General features: G+C 31.7%; 1 protein-coding gene and 1 long non-coding RNA gene across 4 annotated transcripts in view; both read right to left on the bottom strand.

Moving 5' to 3' along the window:
* LOC107445874 (phospholipid-transporting ATPase ID) overlaps positions 1–25,954 on the bottom strand; it is a 149,874-nt gene that overhangs the window by 35,973 nt on the left and 87,947 nt on the right. For all 3 annotated transcript variants that reach the window (XM_087163486.1, XM_087163485.1, XM_087163488.1), the window contains exons 9-16: positions 20,019–20,266; positions 14,544–14,755; positions 11,707–11,962; positions 8,947–9,109; positions 7,051–7,133; positions 6,767–6,868; positions 5,296–5,415; positions 2,623–2,720 (exon numbers count right to left, since the gene is read on the bottom strand). In XM_087163486.1, coding sequence (XP_087019612.1) covers positions 2,623–2,720; positions 5,296–5,415; positions 6,767–6,868; positions 7,051–7,133; positions 8,947–9,109; positions 11,707–11,962; positions 14,544–14,755; positions 20,019–20,266 — 1,282 coding nt within the window. The remainder of the gene's footprint in view (positions 1–2,622; positions 2,721–5,295; positions 5,416–6,766; positions 6,869–7,050; positions 7,134–8,946; positions 9,110–11,706; positions 11,963–14,543; positions 14,756–20,018; positions 20,267–25,954) is intronic.
* Positions 21,427–25,153, bottom strand: LOC147808648 (uncharacterized). Its single transcript, XR_015433630.1, has 3 exons — positions 25,076–25,153; positions 24,473–24,514; positions 21,427–23,002 (listed from the first exon to the last, which is right to left on the bottom strand). It is a non-coding gene; the product is annotated as an uncharacterized LOC147808648 (long non-coding RNA).

The raw sequence follows: 25,954 nt of genomic DNA, 5'->3' as shown, positions 1-25,954 counted from the left end.
TTATTTTAATATGCCATTGATTATTGCAAAGAGCATTGGAATCACATACATTGGCAGACTTGTGTACTAAATTAAGCCTTATAAATCTTTGTCAAATAGAAGGACGGATAGCACAGAGCAGAGAAGGGCTGCACGAAGATACATCCAGGGTAACACGGGAATCGAACACGCTACCTCCACGCTTTGTACAGAGTTTGGAGAGCGCTGAATATGAATAATTTACAATGTCATATAATTTCATGTTGGTAGATACGAGTGAATGATTAAATAAATAAAAAATGAATTGTGTCTCAACCACTTCAAAATTTTTAGTCGCCTGTGTCAACCCCACGACAATTACATATCAAGATCAAGCCAGTGTGGACATATTAAGCTCAACAGACTCTTTTAGTTGCAGTAAATTTCATTTTTTAAGCCACCATTTTAACCTTTAGAGATATAGTAGCTCTTACTTCTCATGCAGATATGTTTTCTTTACAAAATAACATAAAATGGTGAACAAATTTATTGAATGAGCAAATTTCGTCTAATTTTCATTGCCGACTATTAATAGTTTCTCTTAAAAAGTTTATGGAGCTTGATATAGATTTTAACTGCTTCGGATTTGACAAAATATTTAAAAAAAACGGTAGGGAACTACAGACCAAAAGTTGCAGATTCGCAATTAATTTTGCCAACTTTTTAACAGCTCAACACGGCCTAACCGTTACATAGTGGCGTATCAGAAAAGTCTTTGAATTAATTAGAAGTAGTGGTGAGTAAAAACTCAGTAAATCGAATTTACTAAACCAAGATTCATACATTCGAAGATATTTATCCACTCTCCGGGGCAAGATGGCATCTCCACTGATACAATTGTTAATTTTAAAGCCATCACTGTTTACCAAAGTAATATTTTAATGTAATTGTAGTTTACGGGTTACCTTCCTTACGGCATTTGCTTTTCCAGCGAAACTAGTCACCAGAAGGATATCTGTGTTTGAAAATTTTATAACTTAAATTGGAGAAGAAAATCTGATGAAGACTAGAGTTAAGTTCTAGTTTATTTCTTTATTTAAATAAACTATCCCATTCATCATTAACCCGTTTTGTCCCAAATTTATAAATTGAAATGAAACAAAATGTGGTTTTATGGAAAAAGTGGTATAATATATTATCGAAAGTAATTGGTTTTTCTACTGTTGAGGCATTCAAAATGTCTTTGATAGATCAAAAAGTACTTGTTCCTTAGAATTCTAGATCTAATCAGAAATAACTAAATCATTGTGGTATCTGAGAATCCTTTAATTCATCCAGATAAATGAAAATACTGAAAATAGTTTCTCACCACAATGAATGTTTTTGAAAAAAGGAACTGTCCTAAATATATGACGCTGGGCATTAACCAGTTAAATTAAGTTCTAGTGAAACAAAACAGTTTAAATATATGTTAAAATTATTAAAAAATATTGGTAATCTTTCATATTTTATTTTATAACCTTCGCTGAACAGCTGGCTCAATTTTGAGTTTACGACTGTGTCGATGTTCAACTCCGTAGACCTGCAATTTTGAACCTCAAGTAGTGAGTGAAAGTAGATTTCGTGGATAACTTTTTAATGGGACTAGCCAACGCCTCCTCTAACTGAAGGCCTCCACACGGTTTTTTATAGGTAGTCCGATCAGACCACTGTGAAGGACATCCACGTACCGAATGCGTCGTTTAATACAGAATATAGTTAAAATAAGAAAGTGGTAGCAAATATATGACTAAAAATTTATTTTATTTATGAATATTATTGGTTTGCCTTATTCACTTGTCAACCACTAGAGATTCAATTCTCAAATATATAAGATAAATTTCTCTCAATTACTTTTATAAAAGGTTTTGGGTTCATGCGCACAACTGGTTCACTTTTTAAACAGTCTGCGAGGACTACTTATAAAAGACCGTGTGAAGGCTTCTTGTTGTAGGAGGTGATGGACTAGCCCTCATTTGCATTACATCGAGACAGAAAGCACGAAAACCACCCACGCTAATAGTGGGTGGTTTTCGTGGTAAGGGGCAAGGTTAGGTATGGGTTTGCAAATCGTGCAGGGCTGCCAATTTTCTACGCTTTTTCGTTAAAAATTATTCTAGTGGAGTCTGAGTTTATGTTTCAATATATTTTTTTTATTCATTAAATTTTTTTTCCTCACCACTACGCATAAATGATTAGTAATTTCAGATGCAACGCCATATTGCTCCATGTCTCTCGAGGTAAGACTACGTCGGCACTGTGGTTGCTACGCTCTGTCTCCTGAGCCACTACGGCTCAGTCCTGGTTACTGTACTCTCCCCGAAAAAACCCCCCATCTAGATTAGAATGATTTTCTTTTCAGTTTTCCCTTTTTCGACCACTATAAACTTTCAGTCCTGGATGTGGTTAAGCATTAGTTTAGAACTCCTGAAAAGTACGTGTTTTAATGCTTGGTTGGTTGTTTGCGAATTGAATTTATATGAGTTGGAGTAAAGGGATGTGACTCAACGAAGATTTCAGTCTTGTTTTAATAAATTAAATTTAATAAATTTGACAATCATTGCATGCGGACAATTGCCATCGAATTATTTCTTTGCTAACCAATTTAAATGTATGCTTACTTACGCTGCTGCGTGAAACTTTTCTTTCCATTCCTCAAACGCATCTTCATCCAATTCCTTCACAGCTAAGCATAAAGTTCTCAATCCATCACTAGCAAATTTCTAAAAAAAAAGATTTTAAAGGATTACTTCCATCAACTCACATCCAAATTTTCACTATTTTCGACAAAAAGTTTCTTCATATGGTAGAACTATAATTACCAAATAACAGTAGTTCTCAAAAATATATATTTTTATTTTGACTACTTTGAATTGTTGAAGATTATACTTATATACATTTTTTGCAATTATTTTTATGTAGTGGTGGTTACACTCCTTCATAATTATTATTATAATTAAAAATGTTTAACAGCTTCGCTACCAATATACATTTGGAAATAAAAGATATTTCACACCTTAACCCTATATTTAGCTTCCTGAACTTAGATGGTATTATAACAGCATACATGACAACTTTTAATCCTCTCTAGTATGATTTTTCTCAGTGGTAGTAAAATGGAATTAAAATTTTATTTGTAAGCAAAAAAATGCGTAGTATTTGAAAAAGCTTTAGCTGACAACCATGATATTTACACAAATTAATATAAATGCTTTATTTTTTTAAGAACAGAGGTGATCAAAATCATTTTAAAATTATAAAAGGAAAAAGTTTTTAAAAGGAAAAATTGTATATATTTACTATCACTTTGAATATAAAAGTAACATTTTACGCCAAATGCCCAAAAGTTGGCAGGTATGTAACTAGGGGTGAAAGCGAGACGGAAAAGAGGAAAGGCTGGTAGTAAAACCATTTCAGTTATAGCTAGTTTTGGGGAGGAGTTTACTCATTCTTTTTTTAAATTTTTCAACAATATCTACAATATCCTGGAAAAGAAGCAGTTTTATATATATGCCAGAATTATAAAAGAAATCTTGATAGTTACAGATATTTCATTTTTTTCGAAATAAATGCTGGAATGAAATGTTTTTCGTACCAGGTTTTTCTCTTTTCCGTCTTGCTATATAAGGGCTTTCACCCATGTATGTAACAGGTAGATACAATAGACAGCTCCCCACCCTTCTTGTTACTCATATGGATACTCCCGAGAAGAGAATAGGAGCAAAAGTGATACTCAATTCGGGAGTATACCATCCCTACATATGTAACTAATTTATCCCCTTTAGATGATTAATTTGTATTAAAACTTAACTCTCATTATCAGAACTAATTAAGTTTTTCATATATTATATCTTATATCTTTTACTTATAAATCATTACATTAACTGTGTAGCAGAGCATGCAACCTCACCGGCCAATTGCCTCATTTATCTTCAATTATCTGTGATAACAGCCCCAGGGCAAATTGCAGAAGAAGAAGTGTGGTGCCCTCTTCCGCGGGCAGAATCTATTGCTATATCTTTTGACTCAGGGTCTTCAAAAACAATTTTTCAGTTCGTAATTTATTGCCAGTCCCTCAAACTTCCAAAAGCTTTAAACTTTAGTGATAAGTATAAGAAATCGCATAACGTAAGTACTTTAACCCGTTTTGTCCCGAATTTATATATTGAAATGATACAAAAAGTGGCAAAATATATTATCGAAATTAATTGGTTTTTCTACAGTTAGAGCATTCAAAAAGTCTTTGATAGATCAAAAAGTACTTGCTCCTTACAATTCTAGATCTAATCAGAAATAACTAAATCATTGTGATATCTGAGAATCTTTTTAATTCACCCAGATAAATGAAAATACTGAAAAAAGTTTCCCACCACAATGAATGTCTTTGAAAAAAAGAACTGTCCTAAATGTATGACGCTGGGCGTTAACCGGTTAATAAGTAAAAAAATTTCTGAGTATTTCCTTAGAAATATGATTAGGCAGAGAAGTGTTTCCATAACTTCTTCTGTTATTAACGAAACTATTGTAACTGTATTGATGTGATATCCATTACTTAAGCTTGTTTGTAATGCTTAGTAACGCTAGTAAGTTGCCATTATTTAGCTGATGTTTCATTGAATTAGAGTGTCATTTATTGTATATTAATTTTATTTTTCAAATTTTAGTGGTAGATAAACAAAATATTTTATTGAATAAATTGAATATGCCATCTATGAATGTATATATAAGAGAGAGAGAGAGTCGGCAAAAATTAAACAATTAAAAATATTGGATCACTTCATTGTTTTGAATGGTCGGTCGGATTTTCATTCAGTAAAGTATCTCAAAATAACCTTTTAAGTTGTGTTTAACGATTAACTGTAAGCATGGTGGTATATGTTTGATTTAAATGTTGCAGTTCTGATACGACAAATAAACTTTGCTTAAATTGAAACAAAGTTTAGCTTGTTGTTGTCGTTGCTGTCGTAGGCTGTTGAGGCAATGGGAGCGATTGTTCTTGTTTTCCAGTGGCGCCATCTAGGGCAAAGAATTCGATTTCTGTCACACCCGTTTATAGGGCGGACGTCCAATTTTGGCAAATATTTTACCAACCTAAAATTTAGAATTACGTGCTACACCTGTATGTATATTATGCAATGGTACGTTTTGAAAAGCCATATTTTATGTCTTACTTAAAACTTAGCTGTGTCATAACAATAATAATTTTATTTAATATTTATTTTGGTAGTATACACTTTTCTCATATCGTTATTGACAAGAGATTCGATAGAATATCTTTCTATTTTACTTCGGACTTACATTTAAATGTTCCAAAGTCTTGAATTTAAGTTCGGCGCAACTTTCGTCCAGCCGTTCAAAAATCACAGAATCTGCCCCTTTGCAGTATAACTTCATTACACCGTCTTTTTTTAATATCACCTGAAAAAATAAACAGAAAATTTAATTAAAATATTAAAAATTTATACACTCTATTAAGAGAGCGAATTTTGATTTTTTAATTTGTAATCTTGTAAAATATTTGAGAAAAATGTTAAAATTTTATTTTAAATGAACGCTTTGGTATATCTCACTACCACTGAAAAGCCTACGCAAAAATCATATATTTTCCTACCAAAGTACAAAAAGTCTAAACATTTAACTTGTTATATTATTACCAAGTTTCACAATGTTCACTTGTATGCAAATCGCTAATCTATATCATATGAAACGTCAATTAGTATAGTGTCACAAAACAGATGAAATTTCTTTTTTTACATTGACAACGGAGCCAAGTAATTGAGCTATAATATAATGTATGCGAGCTTTTTATCGAAACTTGAGGGTGCTTAATCGGTATTTTTTTGATTAAATATTTGCACTCCCTGCAGGATATATATCGGAATTCTTACATGCTCTGGGCATATCGGGCAATATGCGTTTCGAAACCTGGTAGATACGAATCAACTAAAACTATATACAGCCATATTATTAGACTCACTACAGGATTCTATGTAAAATTACAATTATCAGGTGGTACTATACAGCTGCATTGTTTTTACTTGGTTTGCATTTGTTTACTCTCCTGTATCAATTATTGAACATTGTAATGCAATGCGTTAAAAATAAATATAAATAGGAAGCATATAAGTATATAAAAAAATCTCCTGAATAAAAACCCATTAGATGTATGTTTAAATATAAAAGTACTGTTTATAAACTCGTGCAAATCATGTAATTATTAAAAAACTACAGTGCGTCTAATAATTTGATCTAATTATTATAATATACTAATATAATGCTTGATATAATAAATATTCTATATTATATAGTTTAATCTATCCTATCGTCAAATTTATATTATATATCGTCTAATTTGACCAATTGATACATTAACGTAAACAATATATATATATATATATATATATATATATATATTGTATTGTATATATATATATATATATATATATATATATATATATATATATATATATATATATATTGTATTGTATATATATATATATATATATATATATATATATATATATATATATATATATATATATATATATATATATATATATATATATATATATATATATATATATATATATATATATATATATATATATATATATATATATATATATATATATATATCTTTTTTTTCGCCATTTAAGAAATTTACAGATCGTAGCAACCCTGATGAACGGATCTGGTCCATTCGAAACACTGTATCAAAAAGTCAAGCGATTCATGTAGTTTTAATTATAACTAGAAATATCAAACTCACAGACATTCTTTTACGGACGTTATTAAAATCGAGAATACAGTAGAGTTCGTAAACTTCTTGATGTCCCATCACTTCAATGAGTACAGAGGCTGGTGTACGATTCTGAAAAGAAGGAACAAAAAAAAGGAATGAGCAAGATCAAAACTAGAAAAATACTGCCTGGCAAACACGAGTTGAGTTTTTCCCGAGGTTGTTGTCAGTGAGATTGGTTGTTCATCTCGTGTTCACCAGACTATATAAATTACTAAATCATGTGTTTATAAGTCACGTGAGAGTTAACTCACTCGAAATACGAAACCAAAGTTGCGAGCCGCTGACGTAAGCGCTTCTTCATCTGGTGACTGAGCTTGGTATTCTAAAATTCCCCCTAAAAAGTAAAATAATTTTTTTTTTACGAAAACTGAAATATAATAGTCAACCGGTGAGAATATCAAATTAAGATATTGTTTAATTTATATGAATAACTTAGGTGATATCATATGATTTTTGAAAATAATATTTTCATGGATGAAATTAAATTGTCGTAAGCTGATTAAAAAATTCGATTCTTTGCTAGCATGGCGTTTTGTTATGCAATCATTTTGCCAATCGTACGGCATTTTGCTATGCGATTGGTCAAGAGGAAAAATTCTCCAATATATTTTTTTAAGCTGCCTGATTTAACGAGGCTCGTTAAAATCAGCCTCAATGCCTCTAGGTCAGGGATGGCGAACCAATGGCACGCGTGCCATTTATGGCACGCGACCCAATATTTTGGGCACTCCACCGATCACAATTGTTGTTACACTATGAATTGTTATTACACAAATGTTATTACGCTATGAAGCATATGTAACAATTAAATTAAAATTCACAAAAAACAAACAAAAGAATAAACAATTATTAATAAATAAAAAAAAAATTTAATACTAAAAAAACAATTAATAACCGTAAAAAACAAGCTAACAATAAATAACTAGCAAAAAAATCAACAGTTCTGCTTAAACTAACATCTTACAACCTAATATAACTTATTGGTCATTTAATCTGCAACAACAGAAGTCATACTGATGTTACTTTAAGTTGAATTGCGTGTATAAATGAGACATTGCAAAATGTATATTTTTTTCAATGTAAATAAAGAGTTTTGAGTTGATAGTATTTAGTATTATTATTTACCCAATAATCACGAAGTTAAAATTATTTGACGTCACGTCTATGACCTCATTAAGCAATTTTTTAGAGAAAATGGCACGTTGGTGCATAAAGGTTCGCCACCCCTGCTCTAGGTTATTACGAAAGTGGACGAAGATTTACTGAAATTGAAATCGCTTTGTCGTATTGTAATGCAGGGATTCCAACTTTATACGCTTTTTGTAAAAATTTATTCAAGTGGTTCCTAAATTTATGCCGTAATGTATTATCATTTTTTATTCTTTTGAATTAATTTTCCCCACCACTGTACATAGATGATTCCAAAGTTCATATGCATTGCCACATTGTGCATCACTATCGTGGTGAGGCTTTGAAAATATTGGTCAATTTACCAAAAATTCCGTAAACTTTGGCTTAAAATATATTTACCACTCAATAAAATGTATTTAAATAAAAGCGTAGTAGTTGACGGGCCTGGTAATGCATTTAAAATAAAGTTTTTAAATATGAAACCTTCACTACTTTGAATTTATTACCAACTACCTGAAATAAATCCAAGGATTTTAGCAATTACTTGTAAATTTTCTAACTGACGTTGGCATTTTGCTATGCGACAAGCTATTTGGAAAAGTCTAATTGTTTTCTGATATGATTTAATATTGTTTCTGCTTATTGCAATCGATCTATAAGTCCTTAGGCTATTAAGGAAAAGTGCGAAGATTTATTCAACCAGACAAAATTTTCTTAGGCTTATTTCAATATTTTTAGAAAGAGTTCTTTATATTGCATTAAGCTTTCACTACACTGGTCTTATTGCAAACTGTCTGATAAAAATACAAATCAGGCTACTTGAGCAGGGGATATTTTTTCTTACTATCTTGAATTCATTCATGCTCACTAAATTATGACTAAAATGTTTTAGGCTGATTAGTAAATACTAGATGCTTTTCTAATTAGCCTGGCGCATTGCGAAATGACGGCAAATGTTTGCAAGTAGCTGGATCAGCCTACGGCATATGGAAATATGAGATAAATGATCGAATTACCTGGTTTCTCTTCAGACATGACAGTATGGCATAATGCAAGCAGTTTGAAAAATTCGAAGACATTTGGATCACCGCTCTTGATGTCGTCCACTAGGTTATTGTCATAGAACTTGAATTTTTCTTCACGCAATGGATTAAAAGATAGATCCACCGGCTTCGAGTCCTGTCATGGAATCACAGAAAAATATACTAACACGTAGAATGCCAGGGGGGTCACCGGTAACCAGAGAAGCCAAGATTATTAGAAACACATAATTCGAGTAAATTTTTATTTTACTTTTTATTATTATCTTTACTAAAATGGTTTGACGAAATTAATGCAATATAGATTACACAAAAATAGTTTTATTTATATACACAGAGACACCAACTCGCTCGGGACAGCGAATAAATATTTTCAAGTGGTAGTTTGTTAATTGTGGTTCTTTGTTTAATAAATTCAATTTAGAAGATTTTGATCCACCACTATTTCTAAACAATTCGTAGGTTTATATAATTTACCACTTTTATTTGATATGTTATGCTAAACCTTTTTTTATTTATTTTTTTAATTTCCATTGAGCTGCACAATCGGTCTTGCCGATGAGCAGACCTAGTGCGTTCTCCAGAGGTGGTATCCACTCTTTCAGGACCACCACAGTGGGTGAGATACCGTTGGTCATGTTAATTTGGACGTCTAGTTTCTGCCACACTAGATGGCAGCACCGAGACTCTATTTGGATGCTAAAGTGCACTGGGAATTTAATTTTGCCGGAAATGCCAAGAGCCAATAAGGCATTTCAGGGATCTCTTACATGCCGCATAATCATACGACATGGCCGCTGAGGATTTTCTGCATCCCAAAAATCCGGTGTCTGGGCCGCAGACTTGGGCTCAGAAGGCCGACGACAAACCAACTGCGCCACCCAGCCACCTTTCCAGCCAGCCATGCTAAACCTTTCAAAATAAATAGCAAATTTTGTCTAATATTTGCAAATTTAGTTTGTAGTTATTTACCGTTAGGCCACACGGGCAAGCCATGTATAATTAGCGTGGCATTCAACGTGCTAATAAATATTTTTAATGCTATTATACAATACATGAATTATTGTTGGAAGACATAATTATGAAACTTAAATTTGCGTTTAAGCACATAATTGAAAGATAGGCCGACCGGTTTCGTGCCCCGTGATAGAATTATTTTTTAATAACTAATACACTGTAGAACAATTCCTTTTCTGTTTAGTGAGAATTTTGAACGGATCTCCGGCATTTTTGCGTACCTTATTTTAGCTCTACATTTGGTAACTCTCCACAAGCTACAATTTTTATAAACCTAAAATTTACCCTCATGAATACTGAGTCCCTACTTCTCTCTTACATAAGGAGTAGTCGGTAGAAGGTGATAATTAAATTCAATTTAAGATTCGATACGTCGGGATCATTTGTTTTTTGTTTTAAGTGCTTTATTCATAGGAGCAGACAAGTGAATATGGAAGTATATAAACCTATATGTATTTTATGATTTATAAGTCTGTACATTTAGACAAATAAATATACTAAACTAAAATCATCAGTCTGTAGCTTTCCGAACAAAGCTAATTTCAGATTTAAAATTCCTTCTACTCACGAACTAGACAGTAGATGTATAAACGCAATTTTTTTTCTTCAGTGTCATTTCCATCTCTAAAGATCTTTATTTAATATGATAGGGTTGTAATTAATCTCGAAAATAACAAAATGGAAAAAAATGAGAGAGAGCGAGATGCTGCCAGACATGAATTGAAATATTTATTGTGAAATATCAAAACTTCTAAAAAGAAAAAAATAATTGAAGATAGATAAAAATCATTTCATATTTTAACTGTTATTTATTTTAACTGTTGTTTATGACATAAATTAATCGTTATAGGTTGTTAACAAGTAAACTTACTTTTTGTTTATTGCTCCCTATTGTACCACAAATTTTGTATTCCGAAGGTGAAGAATTTTTTTTCCCAACCGCATTTGATTATTTCTCAAATCCATGTAATCGTTCATTTCGTAACTGTTAGCTTAAAGTAAGTTACATAATAATATAATTTTTAATGCAAAAATTTAACAAACCAAAATTTTTTAAACCACATGATTATTTTCTTTTAGATATTGACCTGAATTACTAAATAAATAATCCCAAGAAACTGAAGTGGTAAGATATTATTCACTGAAAATTTCATTCATTTCAAAAATATATAAAAACTTGAAATAACAGCTGACACATTTTAAGCGCTCAAAAACAGGCACCTATCTTCCAGACTTACTGCCAAACGTGAATGCAACAAAACAAATATGATGTAAAATATGTGATATAATAAAAATGTTAAGTTGCCAACAAAAAATGGAAAAATAAAGACTAGAAACGAAACTGAAAAAACCACAGTAGCCAGGGGGGAAAAAGTTTAAAAACGGAACAAGTGATGTCACAGTGACTGAGAGAGGCAAATCAGGGTAAGATACCTTTCCCCTCATCATCAAGAGGTTAGGAGAAACTAATGTCGTTAACAAAAGAATAAGCATTCAACCAAATAAAAAATTCATATAAATTATTCATAAATCTCTTTTGTTTCTTCTTATTCATGCTTGATAAGTTTTGAAAATGGACGCCTGTTTTTGAGCGCTTGAGAAATGTCGACTGTTATTTACAATTTGTGTTTTATGAAACGAATGAAGTTTTTAATCAAGCAATTGAATTACTGTTTAAAAAGATAGATTTGTAAAAAAAAAATAATAATTATTAATTACCTCGTTGATAACCATCGGTTCTCCAGTGACCTCATCGATGACGTCACCATAGAGCTTTCCATTGATGGAACACTTATTGAAAGTCATGATGTTTTGGGTGAGTGTTCCTGTCTTGTCCGAAAAAATGTATTCGATTTGTCCGAGTTCTTCGTTTAGGGTGGTGGTGCGTGCTTTGGCCGGTGTGTCGTTGTGAGCGTAGTACATTTTCTCATCCCAGTTAATCATCAAACTGTGCCAGAAACGGATCACTTCGACGCTGCAAAAATAAACATACTGTTTTCAATAACAATTATTGACAGTGCTTCTTTAACCGCTTCAATAAAAAAAAATATTTGTATGAAAAACTGCAAAAAATCATCATATTTAGATATTTTATTGTTCAAGATAAGGAACTACACTCTAAATTTCCACGAAACCAACATTATTCAAGATAAGGTAGGAAGGTACTTTATTTACGTCGCACTAGAGCTATACAATGGGCTATTGGCGACTGTCTAGGAAACATCCCTGAGGATAATCTGAAAACAGGCCATCGCAATTTTGATCCTCTGCAGAGGGATTGGCTCCCCTGCTTTGGTAGCCCGACGACTTTAGCGCGATGTCGAGCACTTTACGGTAGAACAGTTTAACAGTAACACGCACCGTCGGTCCATACGCAGGCTGATCTGAGTAGTTACCCACCCGCTTACTGACCGCAGCCAGTGATGCTTGACTATAGTGTTCTACTGGGAACTGGGTCATTACGATCAGTTGACTGTGGGACCAAAACAATTAGAGCTTAATAAGTTTACTTAATATGTTTAGTACTATTTCGTTTCCATCCGACATTAAGACATCTTTTCGATATTTTAAAGATTTGTTTACGTTTTTTTTTTTTTTTTTTTGAAGTAACACTGCGATGCTTTTGAGTTTTTCAAAATCAGCCAGTCTCAAATGATAAAGAACTAAAACAGAACACAGATGAAAAACAGTTAAAACTAAGCACACATGTCAATCAACCGTGGTCAAGCACCCAGTTCCGTTTTTTAAGGCTCTATCTCTTAATAACCATGATAGAAATGCCACGTAATTCTGACACCTATCGGACGACGTGGACAGTCCATGAGCTGGTACCCATCTCTCCAAACTTCCACACCACAACCAACAAGAGGACTGTCTGCCACTCCAGGTTAAACGCGTACCTTGCTAAGAATGCTAGCCAGATGTTTTGTCATCTGTCATGATCGAACTCAGTACCCCCAGCTCTTCTGCCAGTGGTGGAAGCGAGGCTGCGACACTGGAGTCTTTTATTTTTATTATTTCTTATATCGTGCCCTTTCTACATAAATCCTATATTTCTTCTATATTGCCTATCAAATTAAAGATAAATGTAACTGAGAAATTTAACAAGACTCTTAATTTTTCTATGTTGCAAATACCAAGAAGAATTGTAATTTATTACCATCATTAATAACAGCTTGTTCAATAAGTTTGATGTTAAACAGATAAGTTAAAAAAAATAATGTTTTATTTTTAGTGTTTGCCTTTATTTTCAGATAATTTTCTTTAAAAGAATCAGCATACAAGAACCTATATGCAAAAATAATGCTGAAAATTATAAAAATATCAACATTTTAAAATTTACATTGTTTTACTTATATTCGTAATTGTTACAAAGGCCTTTAATTGTTTCTCCATATGGTCAACCCACTAAGAAAATTAAGATAACCTTAATAGTAATTTCCTATTTCGTTGAAATTCTAAATAATAAAACTTTTCACAAAAAAAATGTCTGATAAACTTGTGGAGGATATAGAATAGCATTTAATGTAATGTAATTTAGACAAATGTAATTTAGTTCACTGGTCACTATAAAAGATAGATAGGTAGTCAAGTCGCACAGGTTTTTCTTTTTAATATCCCTCATTAAACAGCCAACCCAATTTTGAGTTTATGACTGTCAATGTCCCTTTGCCTAGTAATTTTGAACCCAATCCGGAAGACAAGGGAACTTCTAGATTACACATTTGAAAAATTATCCTTCGTGTATGAATTTTGATGGAATTAACCCGGATTTGCATAACACGGTGACGAAAACTACGCCAATCTCCTACGGTAAGCCCGATGGCAAGGAAGTTCTAACCCATGAACCGTTTACCACTTCGAATATTTTACGTGAGCACTGTGATAGGTGCAAGCCAGGAACAGAATTCATATCAACCAACCACTGATGGGATTCGAATTTGACTACCTCATTAAGAGGAGAACGTTCTATTCCCTGAATCACCGCGGTTCTTTATTGTCGTACAAATATAATAAAGGTCAACTTAAACAGATGGTCAACTTAACATATTTTACTGTATGTTACTTTTTCAGATGCCATGTTCCTTGTCAGGGCTGAAAGCCCTTATATAGCAAGACGGAAAGGAGAAAAATCTGGTACGTAAGACATTTCATTCCAGCATTTTTTTCGAAAAAAATAAAATATCTGTAACTATCAAGATTTCTTTTGTAGTTTTAGCATATATATAAAACTACTTCTTTTCCAAGATAAAGTGGATATTGCTGAATAGTTTAAAAGAAGAATAAGTAAACTCCTCCCAAAAACTAGCTATATTCGAAAAGGTTTTATTACCAGCCTTTCCTCTTTTCCGTCTCGCTTTCACCCCTGTTCCTTGTCTCAGTTACAAATGATAATAAGTATCAGTTTTTTTTATAAAAAAAAGTGGCAGTTAAACCTACATCTAACAAAAATTTATTATTATCTTTTAGTGTAGAATATTCATAACTGAATCAAATTATGAAAATAGTCTTGAATGATAAAAACGCTATTCATGGAAAACTGACGAAAATCTCACCTTACATAGAGAGATATAGGCACGACGGTATTCATTACGATTCCATAAGAGAAAAATACAAGTACAGCTGTGACGGTGGCTCCACCTGTTATTGTTTCAGGCACTGCTGAATCCCAAGGCAAATATTCACGGAAATGTTGACCTGTTACTGTTTCCCATATACCACAGGCCACAGTACAAAACAGGCAAAGACTCATTAGAAAAAACACGATCTGCAGAGAGGAAGAAAATATCGTTAGAACAATAAAAAACTGCAATAAGATTAACTCGTTGAACACCGCGTCAGAAATCGGTGGCTGACACTGGACTTTCCATTTAGGCAGCGTCAACCACCGGTGGCTGACACTGAAATCACATTTAGGCTGCGTCAACCACCGGTGACTGACACTGAAATTACATTTAGGCCGCGTCAACCGCCGGTGGCTGACACTGAAATTACATTTAGGCTGCGTCTGCCACCGCTTGCTGACACTGACCTTTCACATAAGCCGCGCAAAACAGCAGGCTGACAGCGTATAACATGATATAGAATAATAAAATTTTCACTCTTTTATGGAATTGTAGAAAATTTATTCACAATTTACTTAATTATTGCGATTCTTGGCTTTATAAATTCAATTTAGTACATTTTTATCTATCACTATTTTTAAGCAATTCATAGTGTTATATAATTCACCACTTTCAATAAGTATGTCATTCCAGTCCAAGCCTTTGCAGAGTGCGGTTGTATTATAACCAGCTCTGTGCGAATCATGTCTCATCGAACTGCTCGCGGCGGAAAGGTTAGCCCTACCGCCCACGGACCTCATCTTTTGATGCTGCATCTAAGTTGGATAACGGTATTTACCGCCCAGCGACTATGATATTTGGCAAACTTGAGACCATCTACTCTCGATTACTTCTGATCTAGAAGAAATGAACAAACTGAATGATATCTTTGTACAGACATACTTAACAACGAGTCATTCTTACTACCTGGGACTCGCCGGTGGAGCTTTCCATGCCATTCAAGCCATTAGTGCCAGACCGAAGATGCTCTCTTCTGCAAAGACTAAGGAGCCTCCACCCGAGAGTAACCCACAAACTCCCACTACTACAGATGACCAGAAGAAGGAAACAGAGCCAGCAGACGAGGCAGAAATACTGCCACCAGAGCCAATGGAATCTGAAACGACTACTAATCCCATAGAGTCAACAAAACCAGAGCAGCTAGCTCCAACTCCTCCAAGTGATATCACTGATAGTATTCTCACAGAACAACAGGAAAAGCCTGAGCCAACAGTTCAACAAGAAATAAAATCACAGATAGGGGATAACACCGAACCTCCGAAAAAGAAAAGGAAGAAGAATCTTCCTCCTCAACCATCAGAAAGCATGGATATTCCATCCGTTAACAACAACCCAGATCCTGTAGTCACACCTGCAGCCCATCCAGCAGAAGAGACCACAGACAAGAAACAGACCGAGAAACTGCAAAATATCAGCAGAAATCTTAAATTTCTTATTAAAGGACTTTCAGAAGATTCCAAAACAGAGACTTAGAAGAAAGAACTCATAGCTATTGGTCGACATCCAATCAGAGTGGAGCAGATGAAGAAGAGGCGGGGCCAAGGATACAAGCTCCTCCCCCTCTTTCTGATCATACTGCCAGATAGCCCAGTGAACAGGGACTTCTACAACATCAAGGAGATTCTCTCTACAAAAGTCCAGATAGAGCGATTCAGAGGAGGTCGCTTCGACATACAGTGCTTTAGATGCCAAAAATTTGGCCATACTCAAAAGAACTGTTCTGCCGATCCTGCCTGCATGAAGTGTGCGGGGGATCACTTCACATACAAATGCACAAAACCAAGAAGCCTGTCAGCCACTTGCATTAACTGCAATGGAGCGCATCCCGCCTGTTTTACAGGCTGCGTTGCGAGACCAAGCCGAAAGCCACTACCAAAGAAGAAAGAGCACAGGAGTGCTACTGATACTGCAACCAGATTTCTGCACATCTTCCGAGAGATGCAGGAGCTACTTCAAAACGAGGAGCTAGTCCAGCTTCTCCGTTCTCTCCTACCTGAAAACAAGACATAGGGACTATACCTCTCCCACCAAGCCATCTACACCTTTTTGATAAAGACATTATTCCAGGCGCCTACGGGCACTACTACAGGTGAAGAAGTGAAGTGTCCGCTTCGCGGACAGGGACTTCGTACATAACCTCAGCCTAAGCCTAATAAGTATGTCAGGCTAAACCTTTCAAAACTAGCAAAATCTGTCTAATATTTGCAATTTTAGTTTGTAGTTAATTACAGTTCAGACGGGCAAGCCACGTAAAATTATTTCAACGTGTTAAAGAAAATTCTCAATTTTGTTTATTGATTATATAGTTTATTTTCAAACGAATCAGCAACTATAATGACGAAAAACATGACAGTTATTTCAGAATCTTAACTTTTTGATATTAACTTTGAAATACCAATATATTCTACAAAACTAGAATTAAAAATCAAATTTCCCTTAGCAACTTTTATCTGAACCTCTTTTGAGGTAAATTTTTTTAAATTTAATTTTGGATATATATATATATATATATATATATATATATATATATATATATATATATATATATATATATACATACATACCTGCCAACTTTTAATCCCTTCCATTATGATTTTTCTCAGTGGTATTAAAATGGAATTAAAATTTCAATTTTAAGCAAAAAAAAAAAAAAAAAAAAAAAAAAAAAAAAAAAAAAAAGCTTTGTATTTGAAAAAGCTTAAGCTGACAACTGCGATATTAAATCTTATTAATATATATGCTTAATTTTTTTAAGAATAGTGGTGATCAAAATCATTTAAAAATTAAGTTTATAAAAGAAAAAATAGTACTATATGTTTACTACCACTTTAAATATGAAAATAAAATTTTACGCCAAATGCGTAAAAGTTGGCAGGTATGTATATATTAGATGGAAGCATATTTGGATGCCAACTGCTCCGGACACGCCAAAATAATTAAAAAAACGATAAGTATCTTCAAGTAAATTTTGCAAATATTCGTCTATTTTTGCTAGTTTTTTAATAAAAGTATTGATTGTCCTAAGTACTATAAAGTGGTGAATTATATAAGCCTATGAATATTTAGAAATAGTGTTGGATAAAAATCTACTAAATTGAATTTATTAAACCAAGAATCCCAATTGATGAACTACCACTTTAAAATACATATTTGCTGTCCGGAGCAAGTTGGCGTCTCTGAAAGGTGTTAAGCTGTACCCTATTTCTGTTTAAATAAACCTTAGTATGTAATATTTACTAGTACTATAAATAGGTCCTTTTATTATATAGGTCCTTTTATTTTTATAGGTTGCAGCAAGTTTGAACGGTATTAAGGTACAACAAGTTCTAAAATCTTTCACATTTTAAGTAAACGAGTTCTATTTATTACTGGTAGGAGATTTTAGCTATTAATTACACACACTTCGAAATGTAGATATTTCGAGAACATAATGCATGTTTTTATGGTTCAGCTTGACCAATTAAAATGACAATGTAGCAACGGTGAGGACAGAGCCCCAAACCAGCATTTCGCTCAACAATCTTTTACTTTTCTTATTTAAAAGCAGTCATCCATCTGCTTAAGACTTGATTCTCTAAAAAAAAGAGCTAAAAAACAGCAATAGGAAATATAATTAACTGGTTTTCAAACTCTTTCAAACTAAAGAAGGAATTCGGGAGAGTCCATCATTGTTTTGTTGCTCAGAAGCTAACGTTAATAGATTACGTAGTTAGTTGATTGAGTAAGCGAGAAATGATGAAAGCGGTTAGTGAGCACTATTCAAATCAATAATTGAATTAACTTTTTCTTCAAAATCCAGGGTCAGTAGAAAAAAACATTCTATTTTTTCTTATGAAATTTCTATTCATATCTTATTATTAGGACGTTAGTATTGTGTTTTGACTTTTAAAAGCGTGATTCATTTTTAATCATCACCTCCTACATCAGAAAGCCTCCACACGGTTTATTATAAATAGTCTGCGCTGACTATTTAAAAAGTGAACCAGTTGTTCACATCAACCCAAAATCTTTTTTAAAAATAATTGAGAGAAATTTATAATATATATTTGAGAATTGAATCTGTAGTGGTTGACAAGTAAATAAGACAAACCAATCATATTCATAAATTAAGCAAATTTTTTAGACATATATTTGCTATCACTTTCTTATTTTTACTAAGTTTTGTATTAAATGGCTATTTTGTAAACTGGTTTACCCTCATAGTGGTTTGATCGAACTACCTACAAGAAACTTTGTAGAGGTTTTCATTTATAGGGAGAGTTGGTTTGTCTGTTTATATTACATTATTTGTGTTTAGAACACATTGTTATAACTTTATTTATAATTTTTTTTAAATATAAAAGCTATTTAATGAATCGAAGAAGATGTTTTGTAATGATACCGTAATAACATGTGATATTATTTGTGCTTTTTTTCAAGTTGTTTTAACTTTTTTTCTTTACAATTTGTTGGACGTACTAAAAACAATAAATGTTTTCACACTGTTTCTACATTAAAGTGCTTGGTTATGGTATCAAAATGATCGTATGTCTGTTTATGCATAGCTGCCAACAATTAAGGATTGCTCGTAGCATTTAATTTTAATATTGAAAGTGGTAATGAAGTTTCTTTTTAATACTTGGAATGATAAATTTAATTTATTATAAATTTGACAACCACTAAATGCAACTAAATGAACCTTGTATATGAGAGCAAACTACATGAATGAAAATGAGTGCAAACCATAGTCGCTCGCACCATTGTTTCGCGCCATTTACAATTACATTAAACTTAGTCCACTTGGAAAATACCTCTTCAGAAAGAGCGAAAGTTGAGAGTTCTGATTTATGTAGCATTATTAGTGCTTTTTTTTCCCCTCGTGCTGTTTTAAATTTGTCTTTAACAATTTGAATGATCTTATTGTGTATCGACTTTAGAGAATGTGTTTCGTTATAGTATCTAATCGATTGTATATCTGTTTCTGTAACATTATTCGTGCCTTTTTTTCTTATTTTTACGAATCGTTTGGTATATTAGAGAACATAAATCTCAAAAAACTTTTTTTTGTTTGAAAAAAAAATATTTTAATGTCGAAATTATTAAGAAAATGACTCACACCAACAATGATGATATTAAGGATCGTTCAAGGCTTGTAAAGCATTAAATGTGCTTTATTTTCGCGATGTTTTAACTATGTCTTTACGATTTGAAAGCTCTTAAATGTTCTTACCCTATTTCTACTTTAAAGAAGGTGCTTCGTTATAGTACCGAAGCGATTGTATGTCTGTTTCTGCGACATCATTTTCGCTTTTTCTTGTTCTTCTTTTACGAATCATTTGATATATATTAAAACACATAAATTACACAAACAAAAATTATTTATTAAAAAGAAACTCTGATAATGGAATTAGTAAGAAAGTGACTCACACCGATAATGATGATATTGAGGAGCCTGTCAAGGCTTGTGCGCTTGAAGATTGTTTTCCCGGAATTTTGCATCAGTTTGGTGTCACGTCCGGCGAATATGACAATTCCGTAGCACCAACGTGTGTTCCTCAGAACACACCCCCTATACAGGATTTTGTCGTTGTCAAGGGAATATGTCTCCCCTTCCCACTTCAATGTACCCTCAAACTTGCTAAGATTGTTGTTGGGAGGCTCACAAATGATATCACCTGCAACAGAATACAAAATGATTAATTATCAATCAACCTTTAACATTTTGCACTCCGATGTCATTCATCTCTGAGTATCACCATCTACATCGGAAAGCCTCTACACGGTTTTTTGTAAGTACCCTATTGGAAAAAATTCCCAGTATAAAAATTTTTATACCGGCTTATGAAACACCGGTTCCGGTATGATACTGGATCCAGTATTATACCGGACCCAGTATCATACCGGAACCGGTGTTTTATAAGCCGGTATCAAATTGATCCCAGTATGATACCGGAACCAGTATCATACCGGAACCGGTGTTTCATAAGCCGGTATCAAACTGATCCCAGTATGATACTGGAACCAGTATCATACCGGAACCGGTGTTTCATAAGCCGGTATCAAACTGATCCCAGTATGATACCGGAACCAGTATCATACCGGAACCGGTGTTTCATAAGCTGGTATAAAATTTATTCCAGTATGATATCGAACCCAGTATCACTAGTGTACTACACCCAGTAAACTGGGATGGTGTAACAATTTATTTTTAACACAAGTATAGTGAGGTACTACAGTTTAATACAGGAAGGTTAGAGAACTGCTCTGAATGGGAAAATAAAACATTGATACGAGTAAATAAATAAAGTCACCTGGTTTATACAGGGAACTAAAACACTTTGTCAAAAGCTATAGTTTGCATTATGTTTATAAACTGTTTTTAAATAAACTGTTTTTTTTTTAAACTTCTTCACAGTTAATGTAATTTTTTTAATAATTAATATATTAGAAATAATTGTCAATAATATTTGAATCTAAAATACTACACAAAAAATGTTTTGCAGCAACATAAGAAAAGTGTAAATGTATTCTTCATATTTTATGAAAATTGATTGGGGATTAGAAATATTATGTAATGAATAGTCAAAAACTGACTAAAGTCAAAATCATAATTTTTATATCCTTTGTAATTACAAATTTGAATGATAAATTTTGTTAAATAAGCCTCGGAAATATTTGACAAATGCAAATTCATATGCACAATAAGGAGACCGTGTGAAGTGTATATATCTATAAATATAAATTTAAACAATCTAATTATAAAATTATGATTTCATATAAATCAATTATCTTTGGTTTATATTTGTAATTGATAAATAAAATTGAATGCAAATAACACATATAATATTTAATGTTCGAAATGCCGCAAAAAATATTTGAAATGAATCTAATTTGACACTGTTCATTTACTTTGAAATCAGGCATTGTAAAATATAATTATATAGTTATGTTACATTTTGATCAATGTACTTGCTTGCCACTATAGATTTAAATACAAACCATTTTAATTTTAGATATATTTGATATTTAAATTATAGTCAACTTTAATCATTCAAACATAATAGTGGTTAGAGTAGTAATTATAGCTACAAATAAAATCTTAAATGACACAAGTTATTAACTAATATAAATAAAAATTTTGAATTCTTTTACTCTGTCATTCTATTGACATTTTACTTAAGATCCCTTGACTTAAAGCACAATTTGATATAGTCATTTTCTATTTGAAGTATTTAATTTTTATAATTTACCTATCACATAATATCTGAAAATTAAATTAGGAAAGAAAGTTATCGCCTACAAAAGTTAAATCTCAAGAGCGAATTATTTATATAACGACACATGTTCATAAATAATAAAATAAGCCTAAATTTTAGAAGGATTTTCTTATCTCACAATTGTTTTGAACTCAACAAGATATAATTAATATAATAATTAACATACATACTGAATAAAAACACACGACACAAAATTAAAACTTTTAAACATTGAATATGACATAATTTAAACTCTGCCTTCAATAAGATATAAGAATTACACAATTACTAAATGATATAAACATTACCATAACAGCCTAAAAAATATTAATCTTTTTATAATCAAACGAAATCAGTATAGTCATATTTTAGTAGCAAAATAAAAAGTATAGCATTCAAATAGTTGATTGATTCAAATAGTTAAAATATTATATCTTCCTTGTTGTAGTTCATTTCTACTTTTTACAAATGCAACCGTCGTTTGCAGGCCTTATCTGCGTCAACCATGTATGATTGAGCGCACGCGAGCATGAAATGGACGGACGTGTGAAGGTCTAGCGTCATACAATCGTTCCAAGCTTAATGGAAAGACATCTTGCTTTAGAGGATGAGATTTGTAGGATTTCACACCATTCCACAATTTTATTCACAGTCAACTGCAGTTGACGTTCAATGATGCGCACGTCAAATCCTGTACATGACATGTTCGGATCGTCAACATATCGTGAAACAAATACGGAAGGCGGCAGCACGTTCAAGATTTGTGATACATGAATAATGAAGAGTTAACACTTAAAACACTGCCTTGAGGGACGCCTTCAGCCTGACTGAAGAGATCAGAAAATATAGTTCCCATCTTTACTCGAAAATACCGCTTCGACAGAAAGTTCTTGAGAAAGATGGGTAGATTTCCACGAAGTCCTATGTCGTAGAGTGTCTTCAAAATTCCGTACCGCCATGTCCGATCGTAAGCCTTCTCAATATCAAAGAAGATAGAGACAAAAATGCACTTTCCAACAGTCACTTTTCCAGTCTAGTTGGAGGTTGTCTGGTTGTGCAGGATCCCTCACTTTTCTTTAATGTCGACCTCTTATTAGAATTATCTTTCTCACTTCACCAAAAAAGAGCCAGCAACAATGTCTCCATTTAGAGCTCCTAATATAAACAAAATTTCAATTAACATTAATTGTAAACTAAACAACAATTTCAAAAAATCTCATTTTTAACATTGCATACCTTATCTTTTAATATTATGCTTTATCTGTTTATGCTAAATTTTAGATTACAATGTTGATTAAGTTAATATTTCAGATTGCAGTGCTAATTCCATTAGACATTTTTAACATTAAGTAATATTGAAATACACAGACTGCAAATAAATAAAAGATTAAAATAAATTATTTTAAATTAAGAATAAACAGTTTATACAGTAAATAAACTAATTTATACATTTAGGGATACATTAGGGTTTAACTAATTTATACAGTAAAAACAATTTTTCAGAATAACTATTAAGTATGAAAAATGCAATTGCAAATACTACATATTTTTCAACTACTATACCAATCAATTATAAATATACTCAATATTTCAACTGGCTAATTGAAACTTAGATCAGCGCGACAATAGTAAGAAAAAATAATGGTCCACCAAAATTTTATTATTTTTGTAATTTGAAAGAGATTTCTAATAAAGGGAAGTTAATGTCTAACATAGGTATCTCTCATACTACCCACTTCTAGTCGACAACACAAAAGAATTCACAAACGCCCACATCATGAAAGCACATTACCAACCTACTTTTAGAGTGACTCCATGCAAAAATTTAAGTATGAATGATCTGAAGTAACTTTTGACCATTTTAGTTTCAGTACAATAGTTTTTAAACAGTTCAGCTCATAACTTTGTCAAAAGGTTAACATTTAAATACATTATCATGGCAAAGCATATTAAAGGTTTTAAACATAAAATTAAAATTTGAACTTTTCAGAGGCAGAACTTAGAAGTAAAAATATTGAAACATTTAAATCTGCATATACTTTTTACATTCATTAAAATCAATGAAGCATTCAGTTCCATTTTATAATTAATTTGTAACTATAATATGAAAACTTGCAAACAGGCTTCACTAATTCAATTTATCAACAAACTGAATATCTTTATGTACACTGTATCACTTTTATGTACAAAGAAATATAATGAATTCAGGACTGCCAACTGCTATGTTTTTAGCAAAATGTTTTATTGATATTGTTAACTAAAACTTTCAGAATTCTTGGAATTTTGCAAACATCTTAAAAGCATCAATAAGGAGAAATTAAAACAAGAAAAAAAAACCTCCAGGCGAAATTAAAACAAAAACATTAAAGAACAGGACCAATTTAAAGAGTGTAACTCGCAGCCATCCCAGCCAAATCTCTACTAGTCTTTCTTTTTTAAATAATAAATAAAATTTGTAAGCTTAAAATCTTTTAGGCATCTTGACAGTTGTATCTGGTGTAATGGATCTTGACTCTGAAACATCCCTAAATGTAGATTTATAAAGGATAAAATAACTATCGAATTTTTAAAAAAAATTCTATAATAGTTTGCATGTTGAATATGTCAAGAACAAGAAAAACATACCTCTATTGAAATAAAAATAATAGGCTGTTTTCCAAATCATTTCTGAAAAAAAAAATTGATTTAGAAATTATACAATTACAAAATATATGTACACTATTAACTAGGCAGTAATATCAAACTTTTAAGTATCAACTACTTTGTTTTTAAAATGTTATTTTAGTTTATCTGAAACTTCATGGTACCAACAGTTAATAAAATATAATTATAATTAAATGCTTTAAAATAAAATTAAACATTAAAAATAACAAAAGAATTTGAGATTAACACTTAATTATATAACGCGAAGTTTCCAAATATTATATAAAACTAAACAAATAATTAATTTGTCAATAACGGTGATATTAATGAGAATTTATGTAAAAAGAGAATTATTTCAATTAAAGTTTCATTAAGAAACCCAGGAAAAAACATTAAAAATACTTTCCTCTCATGCAATGGAGTCTCAATGCAATGAACCCCATATCAAATGCACATGCAGTAATAATTCAAGAATAATATATATGTCTTGATTACTTTAAATATTACTGAATCATACGTTTTAACATTATTGTAACTAACAAAGATGCAAATAAAAGCAAGAAATAAAGATAAAAATACACTTACTAGAATATAACGTCATTCTTCCCACGATGCTTCCATGATGTAAACAAGATTAGTTGGCTGTGAAGTTCAGACAGAGGAACGGAAAGAACTAGAAAAACTGAGCTGTATAGATCAGCTAGCGTGATATAGATTTAACGAACGAATTCATTGCTTCACGCTAGCTCGATGGATTTAACGAACTACTAAAAGTCGATTCTCGTCTTTTCGTGATTATTCGTTTCTGAATTAATCGCTCTTTTTCTCTTTTATAGATTCAATTGAATTAACTATATAGTAACAAAACAAATTTATTTATTTCATTCGAAAAAAGTTTAGTTTGTTTTATGATTTAAATTTATTAATCACAAATTTCAAAAACGGACTGAAATTTATAAATTAATGAAGGAGAGTTGTATGTTTGAAAATAAAAAGTTGAGATTTTATATCAATTTTTAATTTATGTAAACATATTTCCTTTGCTACGAAGTTGTTTTTGTTTGAAACCTGAACTAATTAATTTATTTCTCGAATTGATAAATTAGTTTCGGTTGGGAATAACATTGTTCTAGAATAAATTCAAATAAAATAAATAAATAAATAAAAACATTTTATAAAAAAATTTAACAATTAATAATATTCTTTTATCATCATGACTTTGATTAAAATAAATTTTGCAAATCAAAAAATAAATGAGTAAATAAATAATACACGAATAAAAACACAATCTATTATTAAATTACTTTTCTTGGAAAATTACTAACATTTAAATGACTTTAAGCAGATTTTAAAGTAATTAAAATGTGTAAAAATCTTACTCAAAAACTTCCTTTTTCTTCAAAATTATAAAATGATTTTAATATTTTTAAATATGTATTTTTTTCAATTAATGTATATAGAAAA

Source organism: Parasteatoda tepidariorum, chromosome 5 (genome assembly GCF_982258835.1).
Source record: "Parasteatoda tepidariorum strain Cologne lab strain chromosome 5, Ptep-v5.0, whole genome shotgun sequence".
In the NCBI taxonomy this organism is placed as follows: Eukaryota; Metazoa; Arthropoda; class Arachnida; order Araneae; family Theridiidae; genus Parasteatoda; species Parasteatoda tepidariorum.
The sequence above is the reverse complement of the archived record's forward strand: the minus strand, read 5'-3'. Positions and strand labels throughout refer to the sequence as shown.